Source organism: Protopterus annectens, chromosome 11.part0 (genome assembly GCF_019279795.1).
Source record: "Protopterus annectens isolate FY-2018-M chromosome 11.part0, PAN1.0, whole genome shotgun sequence".
Taxonomy (NCBI): domain Eukaryota; kingdom Metazoa; phylum Chordata; order Ceratodontiformes; family Protopteridae; genus Protopterus; species Protopterus annectens.
Genome location: NC_056745.1, coordinates 1487947605 through 1487971399, shown reverse-complemented (window position 1 = coordinate 1487971399; position 23795 = coordinate 1487947605). Strand labels below are relative to the sequence as shown.

Below are 23795 nucleotides of genomic sequence, written 5' to 3'. Positions count from 1 at the left end.
ATTCCAGGCACAGAGGCGACCCAGAGAAATAGGGAAGCAGATGGAGAGAGAAACAGATAATGTCGTGGTGAGAGAACTGGAGGAGAAAACCAATATCAGAACCAGAGAATGCACGCAGGACTCTGAGGAGATGTTTCAAAGAAACCTGTGTGATGGTAAATGACGGATGAAGAATTACAACAATCTAGTTGGGAGGGTTGTGGGATTGTTTACTTAAAGAAGTGGTGGTGCAGAGTGAACCAGAAAATGTAGGAGATGTTTCCGGGGGGACATTATGGAGAAAATACAGAAAGAGGATGCAGACACAATCCTGAAGAATATTGGTGAGATGGAAAAGAAAACATATGCAGAGAAAGTAAAAGAAGGCAAAGGGGAGTAGGAGGAAAGAAAAAGGCAGACGAACAGGAAAAACAGAAGTACATGCTAAGGATTCATAGTAAAGAAGACAAAGAAATGGACAGGTATGAAGGATGGGACAATTTAATAGCTCCTTAGGGTGTAAAAGCCCATGTGGTAAGAGCATTTATTCTTATTAACAGAGACATTATATTTGAGGCTGTTTTTTTCAATAGAAAAGTTTCTTTAAAAATATTAAAAAAAGAAAGACTGTAACCTTTGGAATCTTTATGTGATAAAAGCCTTTAACAGGGAAACAAAAGAAAAAATTCAACTACAATTTTGAAAAGAGATGGAAAGAGAATTTGAAAGAACATTTAAAAACTTTAAGTAAAGAAGTACCCACACAATTGTAAACGTTTATGATGAAAGGAGTTTATGGATTAGTAGATGGGATTGTGTTATTGTGTTAAAAACAGAATGAGAAAAAATTATACATATACCAAGCAGGATAATTGTGGAGGGGGATAGGGGTATTGTAAAATACTGGGATAACCCAACATTTTATTTTTGTGGAGAAGAAAGACATTTGATAAGTAACTGCAATAAAAGAAACTGTTATAATTGTGGGGAGACACAAGTATACCAAAATGTGAACTGAAATGTTATAAATATAACAACATTGGACATTTATGGATGGATTGTAAACATGGAAATAAGATTAAGGAGGAAGAAAAGCGATCAGAAGAAATTAAAGAAAAAGAAGAAACATGACACGAGAAAAATAATAAAGAGAAGATAGAAAACGGCGTTTAGATAAGTGATGACGAAGTTACAAATTGTTTACAAACTGGGACAGTAAAAGAATGAAAGAATTCTATTGGTAAAAGGGTAAACGACAGAAAAACAACATTCAGATAGACAGGTACAAAAGAAAAAAAGCAAGGAAATGGATGAAAAAGAATATCTACAGCTAATGGCTGGAGTTTGGTATAATGACATTCTGGGGGATGGTGCTGGCAACTGCCTCTGCTTGTTTAAGGGGTTATTATGAACTAACTTTACTTCCTTTCCCCCCACCCCTCTGTTTATCGGCACATCTGAAGGTTACTCCTCTCTGTGAATCACTCCTCCCTTCAGGGAGCATTTCTGATGTATGCCCTCTGCCATGGAAAGGCACTCCCATCCCTCTTTGATAGTGCTTCAGATACCCGAGCCATTAATTGAACCTGGGTCATCTGGGCTATAGTTAGGCCTTTATCCCCCTATGCCATGGGAGAAAATGAAAACCACTGCTGAACTAATTGCAAAAACTCAGTGACAGAAACTATAGACCTCCACTGGTGTTTGTGCAAAAAGAATGAAAGTTAGCAGTAGGCAGAGGAAAAGTCTTTGCTACACTGAGAAGCTTAATGAATACCGTTATAATTTTTGTTCCTGTTATTGAGTGAAAATAACTTCTGTGTTTAAGTTTTGTTATAATGAGAATGTGTTAATAATAAAAGCATTTGTTGAAAACATTTAGATTTTGATGATCAACTAAGTAAAACATACAAGTGTACTTCGAATAATGGAAGATAGAAAAACTCAAACCACAAATGATCAAATTAAAATGGTCGAAATTCAAAATATAGAACTTTTTTGCAGGGGAGTAAGACATCCTGCTCTCCAGCCCCCCCCCCCCACTCTTTATAATAGTTGCTACTTATAATAAACCAGCTCTGAGATCATACAACTGCAAGGAAAGGGCAAATTCCCACTCCACATTGTGCTGCAGCTCCCACAAAGTAATGCCGGCGTTCTGACATCATACAAAATGACTATTCAGTCACTTCTGCTGGTATTACAGATGCTTGATATTATAAAAGTTCAACCATTATAGTGTTCCTATATCTAAATCTATATCTATCTCTATCTCTCTCTCTGTATATATATATATATATATATATATATATATATATATATATATATATATATATATATATATATATATATATACTTGGACTGAGCCAATTTTCAGTGGATGCCTGGGGGGAAATACTTCAGACACATGTCTTTGTAATGTGGGAGGAAACCAGAGCACCCAGAGAAAATCCACATGAATGCAGGTGGGACATGAGACTCCTCACAGAAGGCACCCCAGACAAGAATCGAACGGGAGAACCTCTTACTGTGAGGTGACAATGTTAACTGCTGCACTGTCCTTATTATTCGAGTTTTGGAAACTTGATCATATGGTCTTGATTGTATGAATTTCAAGTTTCTGAAAACTTGATCATCTGACATAGACTCGTGTGTGTGTGTGTGTGTGTGTGTGTGTGTGTGTGTGTGTGTGTGTGTGTGTGTGTGTGTGTGTGTGTATATATATATATACACACACACACACACACACACACACACACACACACACACATTATAAGTGTTTTTGCAGAAGTAAGCCTCACTGTTCTCCCTGCCATCCTGCCTCAAAATGTGTAACAACTTTGAGATCACACACTAGTAGGAGAAGAACATATTGCCAATACGAGCTATATTGTGATGTCGCACAAACAACTCCAGACTGCTTTCAGAACCTCTAAGAGACATTGGAGGAACAGATCACCTGCAATAAAACAAGAGCTGACAGTATAAACCACAGACCACTTCACTTCATGCTACACTGACACATTTCATGCACACTGGATCAAAGTTCAATCTGTCAAACCAAAACCTTGAATCCCAAACCACTGAAAAAACAAATGAGCCTGTATCTGTTACTTAAAGCAAACAACAGTAAAACCTAACAAAGAGAAAAAAACATATTTGATGCACTGAGTTTATAACACATCACTGTGTATATTTTGGAACTTCTACACTGCAGTCTCTTGAAGTAACACACCATGATTTTACTACCCAAACAAAAACATAAAAAAAAAATGTCACACCATCATAACTTTAAACATTACATTTCTGGGGTTACACAACACTGGGTTGCAGTATTCACTTTAATTGTAGTGTTCAGCTCCTGCTAACTAGAATGGGGTAGAGAGTGCCTTATGCTTATAACAGTGAGACAACATCAGATTACAATGATATCTACAGAGAGGTACCACCAAGGCCAAAAGTCATAATTAAATATACCTACTGCATTATTATCAAAGGTGTATCCAACTAAGTCATTCTTCTCATAATGATTATGACCTGCAGTGAGTAAGCAGTGTCTGTAGCGTGTGTGTGTTGAACACTGTTTGTATAAATTTAATCTCAAGCATGGTTTACATATTCCGTGGTACAATATAAATACTTCCAAGAGCTGCACGAATAAAACTGTAATACAGCACTTGGCATTTACTTTATGATAATATTGCTACAGACTCTGAGTTACTTTAAGAATAGGGAAGTCTGTTCAATTTGTCTACAGTAATGTCAGATTTATAGTAATTTTAAGAAATCTGATGCATTAAATGTCAAGAGAATAAGTGAAAAATGCACCTACAATATTGCATCAAGGCACTTAATATTATATTAAGGTTCTACACAGACAAGCATTTTTTGCTCCATTTAAAAAGTATGCTACTTACAAGTCGGTAAACTTTTCCAGTGATGTATCTGGTGTGAATACATCCAGAAGTCCAATAACCTAGAACAGAAGAAAAAAAAAAAGCTTTGAGCAGAAAGAAAATTCCACAACTCTACAGGAGAAAATATTAAAATATTTGATGCATTAACCACAAACTGAGCTGCAACTATAACTGTACACTCAAATGCCAGTTCTGTCCTAAAATTATTTAAGCATTATTTACAACAGCTAAATAAGTTTAATGTTTTGGTCAAATATTCAGAGTAAGAGAGAAAATTATGTCAGAAATAAACTATTTGGCCACCTGTCCTACCGCATTCCCTACATAATGGATAAGATTCAGCTGTAAACTGACCAATAGCATGCAGATGTCACCATCATCATCACCTACCTCCTTCTTCCCAGTTTTACAAGGGGTTGGGGTGTCACATCAATATTAATTGATGTGACCAAATCACTTACAGCGAGTGTTTACACTGCTGAGCAGGCAAACCTCTTCAGAAACATCTTACATCGGTTTCACTTCTTCCTGAAGTCTTTCAAACTCTTATCTTTGTGATTTGCTAAAGACAGTGATGCCGTGTATATTTTTATACAAAAAAGAATATATATATTTCCTCAAATTCTTGTAATATTTGACTTTCTATATGCCTCGTGATCATATCCTTTCTTGTCTGGGGTAAAAATAATGCCCCGCATGACATTTGTTCTATCACACTGAGGTCCATTCCAGCCACACCTTCATGTCTCATGTCTTATGTCATCACTTTCCATATAACTGCAGTTCTCGTCTTTGTTCTATATCATCTCCAAAATGAATACATCTTACATAGGTATTTAAAGGTTTGTTGCCAAGATAGAATGATGTAGCACCTCATTACTAATTTTAATACGTCCCCTTTCTTTGCTGTTGCCTTTATTTCCTTTTATTCCTTGCAGCATAACTGACTTTTTACACCTGCTACCGACCTCCATAGTCACTGACATGATCACATCTGAACAAACCTAAGAAGATGAATTCACTAACTGACCCATCCCAATGTCTTGAGCGATCACCCTAAGTTGTTTGATGTGCTAGTCTATAAAATAGAAACAATGCACCCACAATAACCACAATATGAAACGTGCTGCGGTTACTTGGAAATGCTGACTTGTCCTCTCTTCTCCAGTGCCAGAGAAATAGAAGTATCTGCTTTTCTAAATGATGCCAATTATACAATAAATAAAAAAAAACTTTTCCAGCATACAGGAAAAGGTTTACTGGTAATAACCCAAAGCCATGAGATTGGAGTTCTGTTTTTTTTTTTTTTTTTGCAGTTTATTAATAAAGATATAAAGCCATACATTAAACTGCTCAGGACTGATAATCCCCAGCTTCCATCAGTACAATGTTGTACTGTTGTGGAGTAACTACTGAGCGATGGTGTTCCCTTGTGTTACAGCATGCTGGGCTCACTAGTGAGTTGTGCTTCGTATGTTCAATCTGGCTGTGCATTATTACTTACTGTACCACAAATTCTGCTCCACTATGCGGACCTGAGGATTTGCAGGTGTCATCAGATCTAGATTCAGGTCATCAAGAAACATGTGAACTCGTATGAAGCAGAACAGTCAGCAGGTGAGTGATCACTGTGGGGTGGATCTAAAAGAAACATTCACATATCTTGTGCTGATGCCACTGTACAGGACACAGCCCTGGTTAGGCGGATATGAAGACATGGCAAGCGTCACATTCTCCTGTCATGTTAGCGCCTACTATTACTGGGATTAATATGAAGAGTCACAGATGGACTCCATGTTCATCGCTTTGGTCATGATGTTTCTGTATCGACCATGCCAACATCTACAGAGTATGTAATGACTTTTGGCTGCAGGGGCTATGCAGGTCTGCAGTCAATAATTTGCTATACATGGGTGGTGTGAATTACCTCTTGCTCATCCTCTGCAGATGGATTCCAACATGCACAGACTGGTTGCCACCACTTCATATATGTAGTCATCATTCCATGTGTGATTATTTGTGTCTCATGTGTTTCAGCATACATATGCCAATGATGAAGGTCGCTACTATGCATCTGTGTGGTGCTGTCTGATGTACTCTGTGCAGGACATTCACTGTTCAGTGCTGCCCACACTGCTAATACCACAACATCTCTGCTGTGTACACTATATATCTGCATGTGCATTACGCACATGTGTTTCCCCTTTTTAGTTATTATCAGACAGTGTGGTCCCTAACCTAATTGTGTCCCACACTTTGTTCCACCCAAGGTAATACTAATTGTGCTGTCCACGTTTGCTGTTCAGTGTGATGAGGCACTACAAGTCATGCTGTAATGTATCTAGTCATCTGATTCTGATCTTTGTGGGTAGAAGACACACCACATCAGACGTAGTGTACATTTGTATTTCTCAATCATAACGTTAGTTATCAACAACCAATATTCTGCTCCTCGGTATGGGACTCATTCCAACCAGTTGCAGTGTGTTCTGGATATTCTTATAATTTAAATTGTGCTTCTCCCGTCCTTTTCGCAGCTGCAGCGCAAGTGCTCCAGGTAATATTTCACAAATTCAGATCAACAAATCAGCAGCTCCCTATTTTAAGCCCCTTTAGGTACTTTTTCTTTCTTTGTCATGCTCTTCTCCCGAGAGAGGTGTTATAATAAACTCCTGTACAAACAGTCGTACCATTTATAACTCCTGTACAAACAGTCGTACAATTTATAACTCCTGTACAAACAGTCGTACCATTTATAACTCCTGTACAAATAGTCGTACCATTTAAAACTCCAAACAGTCGTACCATTTATAACTCCTGTACAAACAGTCGTACCATTTATAACTCCAAACAGTCGTACCATTTATAACTCCTGTACAAACAGTCTTACCATTTATAACTCCTGCACAAACAGTCGTACCATTTATAACTCCTGTACAAACAGTTGTACCATTTATAACTCCAAACAGTCGTACCATTTATAACTCCTATACAGTCGTACCATTTATAACTCCTGTACAAACAGTCATACCATTTATAACTCCTGTACAAACATTTGTACCATTTATAACTCCAGTCGTACCATTTATAACTCCCGTACAAACAGTCGTACCATTTATAACTCCTGTACAAACAGTTGTACCATTTATAACTCCTGTACAAACAGTCGTACCATTTATAACTCCTGTACAAACAGGCATACCAGTTATAACTGCTGTACAAACAGTCATATCATTTATAACTCCAGTACAGTCGTACCATTTATAATTCCTGTACAGTCGTACCATTTATAACTCCTGTACAAACAGTTGTACCATTTATAACTCCTGTACAAACAGTGATATCATTTATAACCCACAACGTTCCTTTCTTCCTTGATTAATCTCTAATTGTTATTATGATTTTTCCTAATTAAGACAGTTTCTGCACCCGCAGTTTTAGCCCCCCACTACCATTGTGACTCAAAGTGTAAACCTTTTGTTTACATCTCAGAAAAAGCTTGTGTGGGTGTGTGTGTGTGTGTGTGTGTGGGGGGTATTTCGGTGACTATGATAAGACCTAGGCAGTATGTCATTGTCAGAAGTCCAACAGTATGGAAGCTTTTGATATTAACAATGGCTATTTGTGGCTTCTATCCTTATTCCTTTTCGACCTGTCAATCTCCCTGGCATTTTTTAATTAATAATTTACTAAAATGTTTGTTTTCCTTATTACCTTCATTGTGACTGACTGCGTTCCTTATTACCTTCATTGTGACTGACTGCGTTCCTTATTACCTTCATTGTGACTGATCATGCTCCTTATTACCTTCATTGTGACTGACTGCGTTCCTTATTACCTTCATTGTGACTGACTGCGTTCCTTATTGCCTTCATTGTGACTGACTGCGTTCCTTATTACCTTCATTGTGACTGACTGCGTTCCTTATTACCTTCATTGTGACTGATCATGCTCCTTATTACCTTCATTGTGACTGACTGCGTTCCTTATTACCTTCATTGTGACTGACTGCGTTCCTTATTACCTTCATTGTGACTGACTGCGTTCCTTATTACTTTCATTGTGACTGACTGCGTTCCTTATTACCTTCATTGTGACTGACTGCGTTCCTTATTACCTTCATTGTGACTGACTGCGTTCCTTATTACCTTCATTGTGACTGACTGCGTTACTAATTATCTGATCTTTGCAAAGACTGTGGAAGATCACCCACTTGATCTATTGTGCTTTCTTCTCTCCTTACTGTCCAGTTAGATTAAATTAAATGACTACTGACTAAGCACTTAAGTCACTTATAATGCTTTCCCTCCCCCCAAGGCCGACATAAACTATCCCATGAGTATAAAGCATAGAACCGTCATTGCTCCAAGCAGACCAACCAAATAATTCACAGAGTTCAGGACCAACTACTGAAAGCAATGCTGAAGGGCACTCAGCTGTCCAGCCTTACTCACACCATGGACAGGTGGCACTCAAGGAATTCTGATGTGTGTGCCATCTTCTGAAGGGAGGTTCACACACACCTGAAAATACCAGACTCCTTTTACAGTGTTCTTAACTCTTCCAGCCACCCCACTTATCTTTGGGTGGACAATGACATCCAGCTCCCATCCTTCTTCAGTTCCTGTCCCTCTTCAGCTGCTGCCACACTTCTAAGGACTGATTCATTTTCCTACAGCCTTGACACAGCATAGGTACTTATCTGCCTGTCTCCTCTCTCCTAAAACGAATTTTAAAACCAAATTCCAGAAATAGAAAATGTTTCCTTCCACTCTGGGGTCTTCTGAGACCCTTTGAAGGTTCTCTTCTTTGGAGTTATATCACTAACCTCTATCTTCTGTAAAAGGGCTCATTTGTACTGTGATGCCATTAAAAACTGTGGAATAGAAAGGATGAGCAGATGCATATCTAGTCTGCCAGCTTCACCATCCTAACATCAAATGTGATGAAAGTACTACGGATTCATGACATCCTTTAGGGCAAGGGAGGTGGTCTCGAGTCACTGCATCCTTTAGGGCAGAGGTGGTGGACTTTCTGGTCACAAATACAGCACAGCCCTGTAATCTGACTAGCTCTGCTTATATCACCCTCTTGTCTCAGCTAACAGAAGTGCCTGCAGATGGGACAGACCCACATCCTACATTACATACCCTGAAAGAGTGTTGTGCCTTAATTACAAACGCTATCATTCGCATTATATTTTCCTCATTTTTCTTATGTCGTATTTGTTTTTTGCAGCTTCATGATTCCCATACTTACTTACTGATCAATAAATTATTTTAAGGATGTATTTAGATCTCTTTTTTGCTACCTTACTAATACTCAAGTATACATAATGCATTTGCTCTACCTATTTCTTGAAAGTTCTACTACTGCTTAAAACTCTATTAAAGTTAGTGCCATAAGTCATACACCCTTTTAGCTATCAGTGGATATCAAACAGCTTACCACGGGGCTCTTATAAGCCCCTAGAGGTAAAATTGGCTGCTGACTGTTTACCACTCTAGAAACTGAAAGTAGTAATTCATAGCAAGAGATCAATGATGTATACAAAAATCATGTCACATCCATTAAAAAAGTCTCCATCAATGTCTTAAATGGCAAAGCTGACAGAATAGCTGAAGTAATATATTGCATATCTGGAAATGAAACTAAACCTTTAATTTGAGTAAGTAAACAGAAAGGGTTGCAGGTAATTTGTAGCTCTTACAAAAAAATACGAAATTACATATATGAAATAGTTCTGTGCTAACAGGCATGCAGCTGACCTGTTATGCCCGTGTACATCTGTTTACTGAAGTATTTATACATGTAATGGTTCACTTAATATAACTTCATTTATACAGAATATTAATTAGCAACTCATTCTGAAATGAAAATGTTTGACTGTGAAATGGTAACACTTTATACTATATAAATGAACAGACATAATATCATTTAATTCATGTTTAAGGTAGGAATTTTTTGTTAATGTTTATAAACAGGAAAGGATCACAGGACTGATCATTATTTCTGGATACACTTCTATTTCTTGGTATTACTTTTAGACATTGTTTTTTTAGGTTCAAAAATATCAGTTTAATAGTACACACCTATTAGACTATTACTTCTGAGGGTTATCAATCAAGGAAAGTTGAAACACAGATATAACTCATGAAGTGAAACCGTGTTGACAATAGTTAATATGTTATACTGTATACAAAGTACACATTGATTCGCAGTATATAGATAATTCCGTGTGTTCTTGGAGGTTTGCAGTCATTGCACAGACTGCCTTACATTTTCTATGGATAGTTTAGTCATAACTACTGAAATGTATATTTTGTAATCTGCCTTGCAAAGAAAATGAATACAGAATATGCAGCTATCGGCCATAGAAGGATGAAGCCCTGACTATGACCCAAATGACCCAAGTTCGATCAGCAGCTTGGACACTGGAGGAGCTGCATAGGGAAGTGAGAAGGGTAGCTTTTGGCTGGCTCACTTTCTGCTCCAGGAGGGACAGAGCAGTTACTTCCCATGGTGTGACATGCCCTTGGTGATGGGGAAGCTAACAAAATCAGGTGGCAGACTGCTGTTAGCATTTCAGAATCTGAAGGGGACTAGAGTTATGCAACAAGACTGTGGTGATGCTCACGGCTACAGTTAAGACTGTCAAAACTTACCCACATGCACAGGATAGCAACTGCTGCCAGCTGTAACAGTCCAAACCAGTTCCCAATCCCAGCTCATCACTGGTGGTGTCACAGCTATCAGGGGGGCTTGCTATAGGCGACACTAAAGGTAAAAAAACGAAGCAATGGGAGCAGTGTCAAGTAGCTGATGGTTACCTGGAGGGTGCACAGAGGGGAGCAGGACAAAGCAATTACTCTCTTCACACTATTAATAAGACTGATTTTTATGTTTACAGTTCAAATCCTCTATACAGGTTTACTTAAAATTCAGTATTAACATTAAGGTGACATTTGATTAAAAAACAATACAAAGAAAAGAAAAATGCTAAATGTCTGTTCTAAGGACAGACTTCCTGAAATAATAATTGACAATGGAGAAACACTCATGTATTTATTTATTTTACAAAACAAGCTGGAAATTATGCAGATTTCCTCTGAGGACTATAACAATTGACAGCGAACAATTTATGCCATTTAAGCTGGGTTGATTGCATGTTGGCTAGGATGCTAATAATGTACAATTTACATTCTTTAAGCAGGTTCAGTTTAATACTCAATCTCTGTAACATTAAATAAGCCTTGCTTAAGCAACATAAATCTGTCAACCTGATCTGCTATGATACTTTTATGACTCTGCATAATTCCCATCCTCCACAGCAATAAGGATTCATTCAGAAAGTGTTTTCATTCTAAAATCATACTTTTTTTCTTCTGATGATGCTCAAACAGATTTTTGTCATACATGTCAGTATTGTAGTAAACTTCGACGTTTTTGTATTTTAGTTTCAGTGGCACAACAGGTAGCGTAGTCATCTTTAATGCAGAAGTTTCTGGGTTCTATTCCCACACCAGTTAGATAGTTTGCTGACGCTGTAATATCTAAGTATGCTACATAAAATCGGTGCCATAGAAAGGGTGGGTGGCTCCCTAGGCACCAACATATAGGGGCATCAAACAGGCTGGCAGCTTACATGCTATCATTACGCCTGCCATGACAATGATAACTTATAGGCAGTCAGACTATTATTCTCTTATAACAGCAGCAATAAATTATTAGACTCCTAAATAATAACTCATTGCTATATTTTGGGAAAAAATAAGGAAGACAGTTTACAAGCTGTCGTTAAGATATCGAGATACAATTATTTGTAGACTGCAGGGTGCACCAAATGGGTGTGCTGCCTGCAGCATCAAAGTGTACCACTACAGCATTGCATAAAATAATAAATTGATATTTAAAAATTATTTCAAAACTGAGCAGACAGCCTGCTACTGTCAAGTAATGTACTGACATAAAATACACAAGGAGAGGAACAGGTCACAAATCACGCCAGCCGAAGTAGAACAAATGTAGCCTTTTACTTGTAAGCGCTTTCATGCATACAAATACATGCACTTCTTCAGACAAATACAGAAATATGTTAAAACACTTATATAGGCTTTGAGTACCCAGCTGACCCATTTTGTGAACAATAACCAAATTAATTAATTATTCAATTAAGTCAGGGTAAAACAAAGCAACTTCAGTAAAAACAGTACATACAAAAACTAACTGCCCAGAACTGCAAAAGTCTTTGATTATATATGTATTTTTTACCAACTACCAAAAATTCTGCATTATGAAATTTAAAAATAAACATAAAAATAAGCATAAAAATAAGCAAATTTGTCAAGAGGAATTATGTATAAATATATGTAAATCTATTTTATATGTTTTATAACATTTTAACATATTTCTGTATTTGTCTGAAGAAGTGCATGTATTTGTATGCATGAAAGCGCTTACAAGTAAAAGGCTACATTTGTTCTACTTCGGCTGGCGTGATTTGTGACCTGTTCCTCTCCTTGTGTATTTTTTATCAAGTTTATTTAGTTGTTTGTTTCTAATGTACTGACATAGCTGTGAAACATCTCTGGCAAAGCAGACAGCCTGCTACTGTCATAGTGACATAGCTGTGAAACATCTGTGGCACAACAGACAGCCTGCTACTGTCAAGTAATGTAGTGGCATAGCTGTGAAACATCTCCGGCACAACAGACAGCCTGCTACTGTCAAGTAATGTAGTGACATAGCTGTGAAACATCTCTGGCACAACAGGCAGCCTGCTAATGTCAAGTAATGTAGTGACATAGCTGTGAAACATCTGTGGCACAACAGACAGCCTGCTACTGTCAAGTAATGTAGTGACATAGCTGTGAAACATCTCCGGCACAACAGACAGCCTGCTACTGTCAAGTAATGTAGTGACATAGCTGTGAAACATCTCTGGCACAACAGGCAGCCTGCTAATGTCAAGTAATGTAGTGACATAGCTGTGAAACATCTCCGGCACAACAGACAGCCTGCTACTGTCAAGTAATGTAGTGACATAGCTGTGAAACATCTCTGGCACAACAGGCAGCCTGCTAATGTCAAGTAATGTAGTGACATAGCTGTGAAACATCTCTGGCACAACAGACAGCCTGCTACTGTCAAGTAATGTAGTGACATAGCTGTGAAACATCTCTGGCACAACAGACAGCCTGCTACTGTCAAGTAATGTAGTGACATAGGTGTGAAACATCTCTGGCACAGCAGACAGCCTGCTACTGTCAAGTAATGTAGTGACATAGCTGTGAAACATCTCTGGCACAACAGACAGCCTGCTACTGTCAAGTAATGTAGTGACATAGCTGTGAAACATCTCTGGCACAACAGACAGCCTGCTACTGTCAAGTAATGTAGTGACATAGCTGTGAAACATCTCTGGCACAACAGACAGCCTGCTACTGTCAAGTAATGTAGTGACATAGCTGTGAAACATCTCTGGCACAGCAGACAGCCTGCTACTGTCAAGTAATGTAGTGACATAGCTGTGAAACATCTGTGGCACAACAGACAGCCTGCTACTGTCAAGTAATGTAGTGACATAGGTGTGAAACATCTGTGGCATAACACAGACAGCCTGCTACTGTCAAGTAATGTAGTGACATAGCTGTGAAACATCTCTGGCACAACAGACAGCCTGCTACTGTCAAGTAATGTAGTGACATAGCTGTGAAACATCTGTGGCACAACAGACAGCCTGCTACTGTCAAGTAATGTACTGACATAGATGTGAAACATCACTGGCACAACAGACAGCCTGCTACTGCCAAGTAATGTAGTGACATAGCTGTGAAACATCTGTGGCATAACACAGACAGCCTGCTACTGTCAAGTAATGTAGTGACATAGCTGTGAAACATCTCTGGCACAACAGACAGCCTGCTACTGCCAAGTAATGTAGTGACATAGCTGTGAAACATCTGTGGCACAACAGACAGCCTGCTACTGTCAAGTAATGTAGTGACATAGCTGTGAAACATCTGTGGCACAACAGACAGCCTGCTACTGTCAAGTAATGTATTGACATAGCTGTGAAACATCTCTGGCACAACAGACAGCCTGCTACTGCCAAGTAATGTAGTGACATAGCTGTGAAACATCTGTGGCACAACAGACAGCCTGCTACTGTCAAGTAATGTACTGACATAGATGTGAAACATCACTGGCACAACAGACAGCCTGCTACTGCCAAGTAATGTAGTGACATAGCTGTGAAACATCTGTGGCACAACAGACAGCCTGCTACTGTCAAGTAATGTAGTGACATAGCTGTGAAACATCTGTGGCACAACAGACAGCCTGCTACTGTCAAGTAATGTAGTGACATAGCTGTGAAACATCTCTGGCACAACAGACAGCCTGCTACTGTCAAGTAATGTAGTGACATAGATGTGAAACATCACTGGCACAACAGACAGCCTGCTACTCTTAAGTAATGTACTGACATAGCTGTGAAACAACTGTGGCACAACAGACAGCCTGCTACTGTCAAGTAATGTACTGACATAGCTGTGAAACATCTCTGGCACAACAGACAGCCTGCTACTGTCAAGTAATGTAGTGACATAGATGTGAAACATCACTGGCACAACAGACAGCCTGCTACTCTTAAGTAATGTACTGACATAGCTGTGAAACAACTGTGGCACAACAGACAGCCTGCTACTGTCAAGTAATGTACTGACATAGCTGTGAAACATCTGTGGCACAACAGACAGCCTGCTACTGTCAAGTAATGTAGTGACATAGCTGTGAAACATCTCTGGTATAACAGACAGCCTGCTACTGCCAAGTAATGTAGTGACATAGCTGTGAAACATCTCTGGCACAACAGACAGCCTGCTGCTGTCAAGTAATGTACTGACATAGCTGTGAAACATCTCTGGCACAGCAGACAGCCTGCTACTGTCAAGTAATGTAGTGACATAGCTGTGAAACATCTCTGGCACAACAGACAGCCTGCTACTTTCAAGTAATGTAGTGACATAGCTGTGAAACATCTGTGGCACAACAGACAGCCTGCTACTGTCAAGTAATGTAGTGACATAGCTGTGAAACATCTCTGGCACAACAGGCAGCCTGCTACTGTCAAGTAATGTAGTGACATAGCTGTGAAACATCTCTGGCACAACTGACAGCCTGCTACTGTCAAGTAATGTAGTGACATAGCTGTGAAACATCTCTGGTATAACAGACAGCCTGCTACTGTCAAGTAATGTACTGACATAGCTGTGAAACATCTCTGGCACAACAGACAGCCTGCTACTGTCAAGTAATGTAGTGACATAGCTGTGAAACATCTGTGGCACAACAGTATTTTCATTCTGTGTGTCATAACTCTACACTAACCAGTGCAGCAGCAGTTGCATCATTCTGTGTGTCATAACTCTACACTAACCAGTGCAGCAGCAGTTGCATCATTCTGTGTGTCATAACTCTACACTAACCAGTGCAGCAGCAGTTGCATCATTCTGTGTGTCATAACTCTACACTAACCAGTGCAGCAGCAGTTGCATCATTCAGTGTGTCATAACTCTACACTAACCAGTGCAGCAGCAGTTGCATCATTCAGTGTGTCATAACTCTACACTAACCAGTGCAGCAGCAGTTGCATCACTCTGTGTGTCATAACTCTACACGAACCAGTGCAGCAGCAGTTGCATCATTCTGTGTGTCATAACTCTACACTAACCAGTGCAGCAGCAGTTGCATCATTCTGTGTGTCATAACTCTACACTAACCAGTGCAGCAGCAGTTGCATCATTCTGGGTGTCATAACTCTACACTAACCAGTGCAGCAGCAGTTGCATCATTCTGGGTGTCATAACTCTACACTAACCAGTGCAGCAGCAGTTGCATCATTCTGTGTGTCGTAACTCTACACTAACCAGTGCAGCAGCAGTTGCATCATTCTGTGTGTCATAACTCTACACTAACCAGCGCAGCAGCAGTTGCATCATTCTGTGTGTCATAACTCTACACTAACCAGTGCAGCAGCAGTTGCATCATTCTGTGTGTCATAACTCTACACTAACCAGTGCAGCAGCAGTTGCATCATTCTGTGTGTCATAACTCTACACTAACCAGTGCAGCAGCAGTTGCATCATTCTGTGTGTCATAACTCTACACTAACCAGTGCAGCAGCAGTTGCATCATTCTGTGTGTCATAACTCTACACTAACCAGTGCAGCAGCAGTTGCATCATTCTGGGTGTCATAACTCTACACTAACCAGTGCAGCAGCAGTTGCATCATTCTGTGTGTCATAACTCTACACTAACCAGTGCAGCAGCAGTTGCATCATTCTGGGTGTCATAACTCTACACTAACCAGTGCAGCAGCAGTTGCATCATTCTGTGTGTCAACTCTACACTAACCAGTGCAGCAGCAGTTGCATCATTCTGTGTGTCATAACTCTACACTAACCAGTGCAGCAGCAGTTGCATCATTCTGTGTGTCATAACTCTACACTAACCAGTGCAGCAGCAGTTGCATCATTCTGTGTGTCATAACTCTACACTAACCAGTGCAGCAGCAGTTGCATCATTCTGTGTGTCATAACTCTACACTAACCAGTGCAGCAGCAGTTTCATCCATGTATGCTCACACTCCTGTCGGCCTTTTGTGCAAGACAACTTTAAGGTTCTTTATCATATAAGCAAAATTCACAGTACATGCCTTTACTGGTACCCCTAAAGGTGGCCAAAGTTAAAGTCCCTAAATGTCAGTTGTCTGAAGCACAAGAAACCAAGAACCCCCATTGCCAAACAGTGTTTTCCATAGAAAATCTCTGCCAGTGGGATTTGTACGGGACTATAGAGTCGGTATATATGCATTCATGGGGCAAGGGGCAACTGGAAAAAAGAGTTATGCTTTAGAGGAAAAAAAATACAAAAAAGGCAATACAGAAAATAGTTATAAAGCATTGTTCAACATACAAACTATAGCAAAGAAAAGTAGAAGTGTGCAATTTATATCAAACACAAAACAAAGTAAAATACTGTGATCATAAGAGCTCCAATATAAGAGAGTCTGATAACACTTATGCTACAATGGCAATAATAAATAAAATATATTTTATTGCAGTAGCCAACCATGCAGCCAGCACTACAGGCATGTATTACCTTGCAACTGTCCAGATTTTCATAAAATGTCCAGATTTTTGCCTCATATTTTTGGCCTGTTCCTCATAAAACTTCTGGGTTTTTTTCTGGTATATCACTGGGGGGGGGGGGGTGGTTCTGAGGATTGACGTCACCAAATAATGATGTACATTTGAGTTTCAGATGTCAAATTATTCAAAAATGCACGTTAACACAATCTGTGCTTCTCTAGCAACTTTCTAAGCATACTTGTTTGTGTCTTTCAGCTTTTCCCGGTTAGGGGTCGCCACAGCGGAACTCTGGTCCGCTAATGATTTGCAGTTGATTTTTACATACCGGCTTGCCAGGCCTGACGCACAACCTTCAACGAAGGTATGCCCATTCACGCATGTTTCCACGCAGAAGACGCTCTAGCTGAGAATCGAACCGGGCAGTGTCTTACTGTGAGGCGACAACGCTACCGCAAACTTTCTAAGCATATAACAGCAATATTAAAAATATGTCCCTAGTTTTGGGCCTTTGTCCCCCCATTTTGTCAGGCTTTGTCCAGATTTCTTGCACTAAGAGGGTGAGAGGTATGACATGTAAGTGTTAGGGCTGGCCTCTGACCTTACTGAGTTCACTTACTCTACTTAAGGAGATACCAGGAGTAGTAAAAATGGGACAGAACAAAATGGGACTTTTACAATCGGATAAACAGGGTTAGTAGTGTTAAAACAAATGAATGACAGAAAGTGGAGTGAAAGGCAGAAAAAGTTGTAAAATGAGTCAGTGCATACATGCAGAGATATTGAACAATTCTCTTCATATGTGCTAGTAAGGAAAAGGTAACACTTATAAGTAACAAATTCAAGGCTGTACCAGGAAATAAAATTAAGTCTGAATATTAATGTCTTACTTTGAAGCCCAAAAATGTTTGTCTTCACTGTTTGTTTAGACATAAAACTTCAGTAAGGTACGCAGGCACATGCATATAGTAACAGTAACAAACAGCCAACGGCAGGATTTTTCAGCTAAGTCAGAGGTAGGGTAAGGTTAAGGTGACAACCATGAGTCAACATTACATCATATTTGCATATGAGACATGTGCTGAAGTTCCAGTGTGACTTTTAGTTTCAAGTAAACTGAATGTGTCCCAATTGATCAATGAGCATGGGGACCTTGTACTAAAAATGTATACCTATATATAGCTACATACGTGTCAGATATGAGGCTTCTGCATTGTTGGGGAGAATGTAGGTACTTTATAACTTTTAAGTCGCCCACTTGACTATGAATAACCCCCAGGTTTTGGCCTACAGATATCAGGAATGACATTCCACACCCACAACCCTTTGCTAACTTTCATAAAAATCAATTTAATCAAGCTTTAGTATCCAGGGCAACAACAAAACATTGTTATATTCTACTGTTCCTTTTAATTATTTTTCATTTATTAAGCAGATAAACTAATTTAAGAACCATTTTCAGCCATGACTCATGGCTGAAAGGCAGACAAATCATATTTGATACACTTCAAAATTTCCAAACAGCAAATGTAACATTCACAGCACATATATGGCACACCTGAAATACGTACACATGAGAAGTACCTAAGTGTGCACAGTTAAGTGTATTTGTGCAAGAATATAAAATTGTTGAATGAGGAGTACAGAAAATGAATCAAGTATGAAACAGTCATTAAATATAGCTTAGGTTCTAGCTAGAAAATATAAATATATGGTAAGACTGCGCCTACACATTTATAAGCTCCAGTTTGTGGCCAACAGCAGTGGTGGCAGCCATGAACAGGTGCTTGAGCACAGAAAATTTGAGTGAAAGGTAAATGCAGTAAGTGAGCACTTGTGGACAGCTTATACAATGTAAGGGCAGGCTGACAAAGAATGAATATGCAGTGGATGTTTAACGGGGACAAGGTACAGAGAATACAATGATATTAGTACAGAAATAAGAGGGGTTGGTTGGAAATGGGGAAATGTACTCAGAGAATGCAGTCAAATGTGCTTTGTCACAAAGAAACATTTTTAACATAAATACTTCTATATGGATGTAATAATAACAATTAATCCTTTTCACAATTCTAGACCCATGATGCATATAAATAAAAATGGACGTGCTAAGAAAGGATGTAAGAGATACACAAAAGCAACAGTGTAACAAAAGTGAGTAAATTATTTATTTATTTATTATTTATTTATTTAAATTTGTTGACTGGGAGTGTCCGACTGGACGTAGGTCCATTTTCAGTGGAGGCCCGGGGAGAAAAGCTCCACAGTTAAAATAAACAGACAGTATTTACATTGGATTACATAGTGATTAACAATTTACATAGCAATTACTTACAACATATTTACAGATGAAGAACATAGTACATCAGTAGACAACTAGAATCTTTATCTGTGAAGTGCGTACCAGACATTAACAAATGTTACAAGAAGAAGTAGTTCGTGCTGTATAATAAGTACTGGCTTATGAGCATCTGAGCTTGCTATAATCAAGGTAGTTAGTGGAGTGGAAAGAAAGGTAGTGGTTGGATGGGGTGGATGATATTAGAGTGGGAGTTGCAAGGGCATAGCCAGCATGTTTTTAGTTGCGCTTTTAGTAAAGTTTTGAAGTGGGTGCATGATGGTATGGAGGTAATTGTGGGTGGGAGTGAGTTCCATAATTTGGCTATGGCGCAAGAGAATAGTGCTTCAACAGCAGAGTTATTAGCTTTAGTGATCTTCAAGTGATTTTTTGCTGCTGGATCTTAGTGGTCTGGTGGTGCGATAGGGTTGGAGTAGATTCTGGAGGGATGGGACATTTAGAGGATGGTTTACTAGTTTGTGGGCGAGTGAGAGTTGATACCACTGAAGGAGGTGAGGGAGTTCAAGCCAGCCCAGTTCAGCAAGTGAGAGACAATGGTGACTATGGTAGGATGCCCCTGTGGTGAATTTGGCAATTTTGTTGTAGCGGGTCTCTAGCTTGTTTAGATCACATTGCCTTAGGTTGGTATATATTGGACAGGCATAAAGTAGGGTGGAGATAAGGTGGGAATTTGCTATTGAAATCTTTGCTGCTTTGGTGAGAAATTGCTTATTTCTGTATAACGCTCCTAGTTTTTTGTGGACTTTTTTTATAGTCATGGATATGTGAATGTCAAATTTTAGTTTATTGTCTATTTCCACTCCTAGCAATTTGGTGTGTTCAGTTGGGTATATAGTGGTGTTGTCTTTTGCCATGATGTTAAAGTGAGAGTTGTTTTGAGTATGTTTGGTGGGTTGGAAGATGAGTAGTTTAGTTTTGTTTGGGTTGAGTATTAATCGGGCATTGGATAACCATGTTTCAACAGAGGAAAAAGCTTCCTGTGTGACTTTTTGCAGTTTTGGTAGGGACTGGGCTGAGCAGATGATGGTCGAGTCATCTGCGTATTGTATGAGTGTGCCATGTTTGGTGGCAGAGGCTAGATTATTGGTGTAAACAGAGAAGAGTAGGGGTCCAAGGATGGATACTTGGGGAACCCCTATGGAGACAGGTAGTTGGGGAGATATGTCATTCTGCCATACAACGGATTGTTGGCAGTCAGACAGGTAACTCTGAAACCAGTTGGTGACCGATTGTGAGAAGGATAGGTTATTGAGGACAGAGATAAGTTGTTTGTGTGGGACCATGTCAAATGCTTTAGACAGGTCTATGAAAGTAGCAGAGGAGAGATAGCCATTGTTTTCATGCTGAAGGATAGTGTTAGTAAAGGAGAGTAAGGCAGTGGTGGTGCTATGGTTTGGTCGGAAACCATGCTGAGTACTGGAAAGGAGGTTGTTAGTAAGGAGGTAGTCTGAGACCTGAGAGTGTATGCATTTCTCTAGTATTTTGAAGAGTGGAGAGAGAATAGCTATGGGGCGGTAATTGGTTAGTTCTGTGGAGGGTCCGCCTTTGTGGAGGGGAATTATATGTGATACTTTCCACAGTGTGGGAACGTAACTTTCTGACAGAGATCGGTTAATCAAGATGGATACTGGGTAGGCCAGAGCATCAGCTGCGATTTGTAGGTATTCACTTGGGAGGCTGTCTGCTGCTAATTTGGTGGGTTTAAGTTTAGTTAAGAGTTTTTTTATGTTGGAGGTAGGTACAGGAGAAAAAGAGAAGGCAGTGGGGAGATTACTAGTTGAAGGTATGGGTTGGAGGGGAGGGGGGTTGTGTTGTTTAGCTAGTGATAGTATGGTTTGGGTGAAGTGTGTGTTGAATGAGGTAGCAATATTTTCTGAGGAGTGAGGGATGTTAGGAGGAGGGGTACTGACTTTACCTGGGTGGAGGATGGAGTGTATGGAGGACCAGAATTGTTTGGGGCTGTGTTGTGAGGAGTCTAGGGCAGACTGGTAGTATTGGGATCTGTCATGTTTTATTAGCTTTTTGACTCTATTGCATAGTTCTAGGAATTTCTGTGCAGCTGAGGGGGTTTTGGTTTTGTGCCAGTGCTCCCAGGCTTTATCCCTGTTTTTCATTTCTGACTTAGTGGTTTTCTGTAGCCATGGGGAGGGTTGTGCTTTGGTTCTGGAGAATCTTATGGGGGCATGGTAATTAAGGATGTCCAGGAAGGTAGTATTAAAAAATTCAACTGCATCATCTAGACTGAGGTAGTTTAGAGGATGCCAGTTACATTCTTTGAGGGATGAGATGAATGTGAGTGGGTTAAAGTTTAGTTTTTTACATATTTGCTGGTAGATGACAGGTTTACCTTAGTATATGTATTTTTTGAGTAGGAATGTTGGGGAGTGATCACTGAGGCTATCTGATAAGCAGCCTGTTATATATGACTGGGTCTCTTACTGACTAGTATCCAAGCTTGGTGGAGTTTTTATTTATCCTGGTTGGTGACGGGACTAGTTGAGTGAAGCCATGACGGTGTACATGATGGGTTGGATTGTTGCCAGAACAGGATTGCCAGTCAATATTGAAATCACCTTAGATGATAGTTTCTTGGGGGAGATGGTGGGTAGACCAGCTGAGGAGGTTTTCTAGGGGAGGGATGTTGTGGCCAGGTGGGAAGTAGCATCCAATTATGTTGATGGTTTTGTTTTAGTTAATTTTGAGGTTGGTATATATTATTTCTTCATTGCCTATTTGTGGAGCTGATGATTTTAAGATCTGGATGTTTAGATGCTGTTTAATTATTATAGCTACACCACCTCCTTTTTTGTTTAGCTGGTCTACTCTTAGTATGCCGTAACCTCTAGGGAGTATTTGCTCACTGGTAATGTGAGGTTTTAGCCAGGTTTCTGTCAGGATGACTATATCTGGGGAGTACAAGTCTATGGTGGCATGGAGTTCATGGACTTTGTTGGATATACTTCTAATATTTAGGCATAGTAGAAGGAAGTCACTTGGCTTTCTATTGGCTGTAATATGGGAGAAGTTGTGGTTTCTAGTCTGATTATGAAGATTGGGGTTGGAGATGGTAGGGCCAGGGTTGGGGTGGATGTCTCCACTTAGGGATAGTTTTGATAAGCATGAGATTATTAGTTTTCTCAGTTTTTGAATATGTTTGTTTATAAGGGAAACTTTATGATTGTGCTCTTTGGGTAATAGGTATGGTGGGAGGGTAACTATGTTAAGTTGTAGGGATGCTTTATGTTTGAGTAATATAGTTGGTAGAATATGTGGGGGGTGCATAGGGATGGTTCTTGAGCTGGTGGGAGGGGAGCTGAGTGTGGGTGAGACATGAGTGGTGGTTTGAGTATTAGTACAGTGGTAGTGGTTGAGTGGGGGAATGATAGAGCTTCGGTAGGATGTAAGATATGCAAGGAGAGTGCATGCAGTGAGCATAGGAAAGGTATGCTTGTACATGTTAGTTGAGGAGGTGTGATAGTAGTGGGATGATGGAGGAGGTAGTGTTGGGTTAGTGCTGTGGTTGGCTATTAGAAAGATGGGAGGGGTTTGAGTGCAATAAAGGTGGGACCACCGGGGGTGGGAGGCAATAGGGGCCAGGGTGGGGAGCAAAGCGGGAGAGAATAGGGGGCAGTGAAAAATTATATTGAGCTGCTCTGCTTACTGCTTGCTGCTGCTTGCTCTTTACTGCTGAATCAGAGACACATAGCTTTGCATGACTCCATCTGTAGTCTGTTTAAAGAACCAAGCCTTTCAAATTGCACACTAATAAAGAAATATATTTTGCAGCTATAAGCACAGTTACAGATAACTTATTTTATAACAAACCACACATAGTCTGTCAGATTTGTAGCATATATTTACAAAGTTTTCCTTCATTACAGATATGAATGATGACTTCTACAAAATATCTCTCTCTGTCCTTCTCTCACATAACTGAATTACTACAATAGCTATATACAGAGCTAGTCATGCACACAAGAGGTTGTTATTTCCTCAGTATATTTTTCTGGCCTTCTATGGGAAGTCACATAATGTCTGTTTTTAGACTTTTCTATTGTCCTTTTGTGATTTAAGCACTTTTGCTGATGTAAGGATGCCATTCTGAAAGGAAACATCTGGATAAGCTGTTTCTACTGGAAAAACATCACATATTGCTGAATTTATAAAAAAGGATGTCTGTTAATAGATATTTGTTCTGCAAACATGAGAAAATCATATAATCCTTGCTTTCCAATATTGCTTTGTTAGGCTTTTCTTTTTGATGCTGTGAAGAGAAGCCTGTCTGTTATACATATAGTATGAATGCACATTTTACATTGCTAAACTCTATACATATATTCAAGCAAACTTTTTATTCTATGCTTTATCTTTCAGCATATTTATATTCA

At 39.5% G+C, this 23795-nt stretch overlaps 1 protein-coding gene across 1 annotated transcript in view; it reads right to left on the bottom strand.

The window, feature by feature from the left end:
* Positions 1 to 3892: 3892 nt before the first annotated feature.
* LOC122815093 (mitogen-activated protein kinase 12-like) overlaps positions 3893 to 23795 on the bottom strand; it is a 372412-nt gene continuing 352509 nt past the window's right edge. Inside the window, exon 3 of the mRNA XM_044087335.1 lies at positions 3893 to 3955. Within this exon, the coding sequence (XP_043943270.1) occupies positions 3893 to 3955 (63 nt within the window). The remainder of the gene's footprint in view (positions 3956 to 23795) is intronic.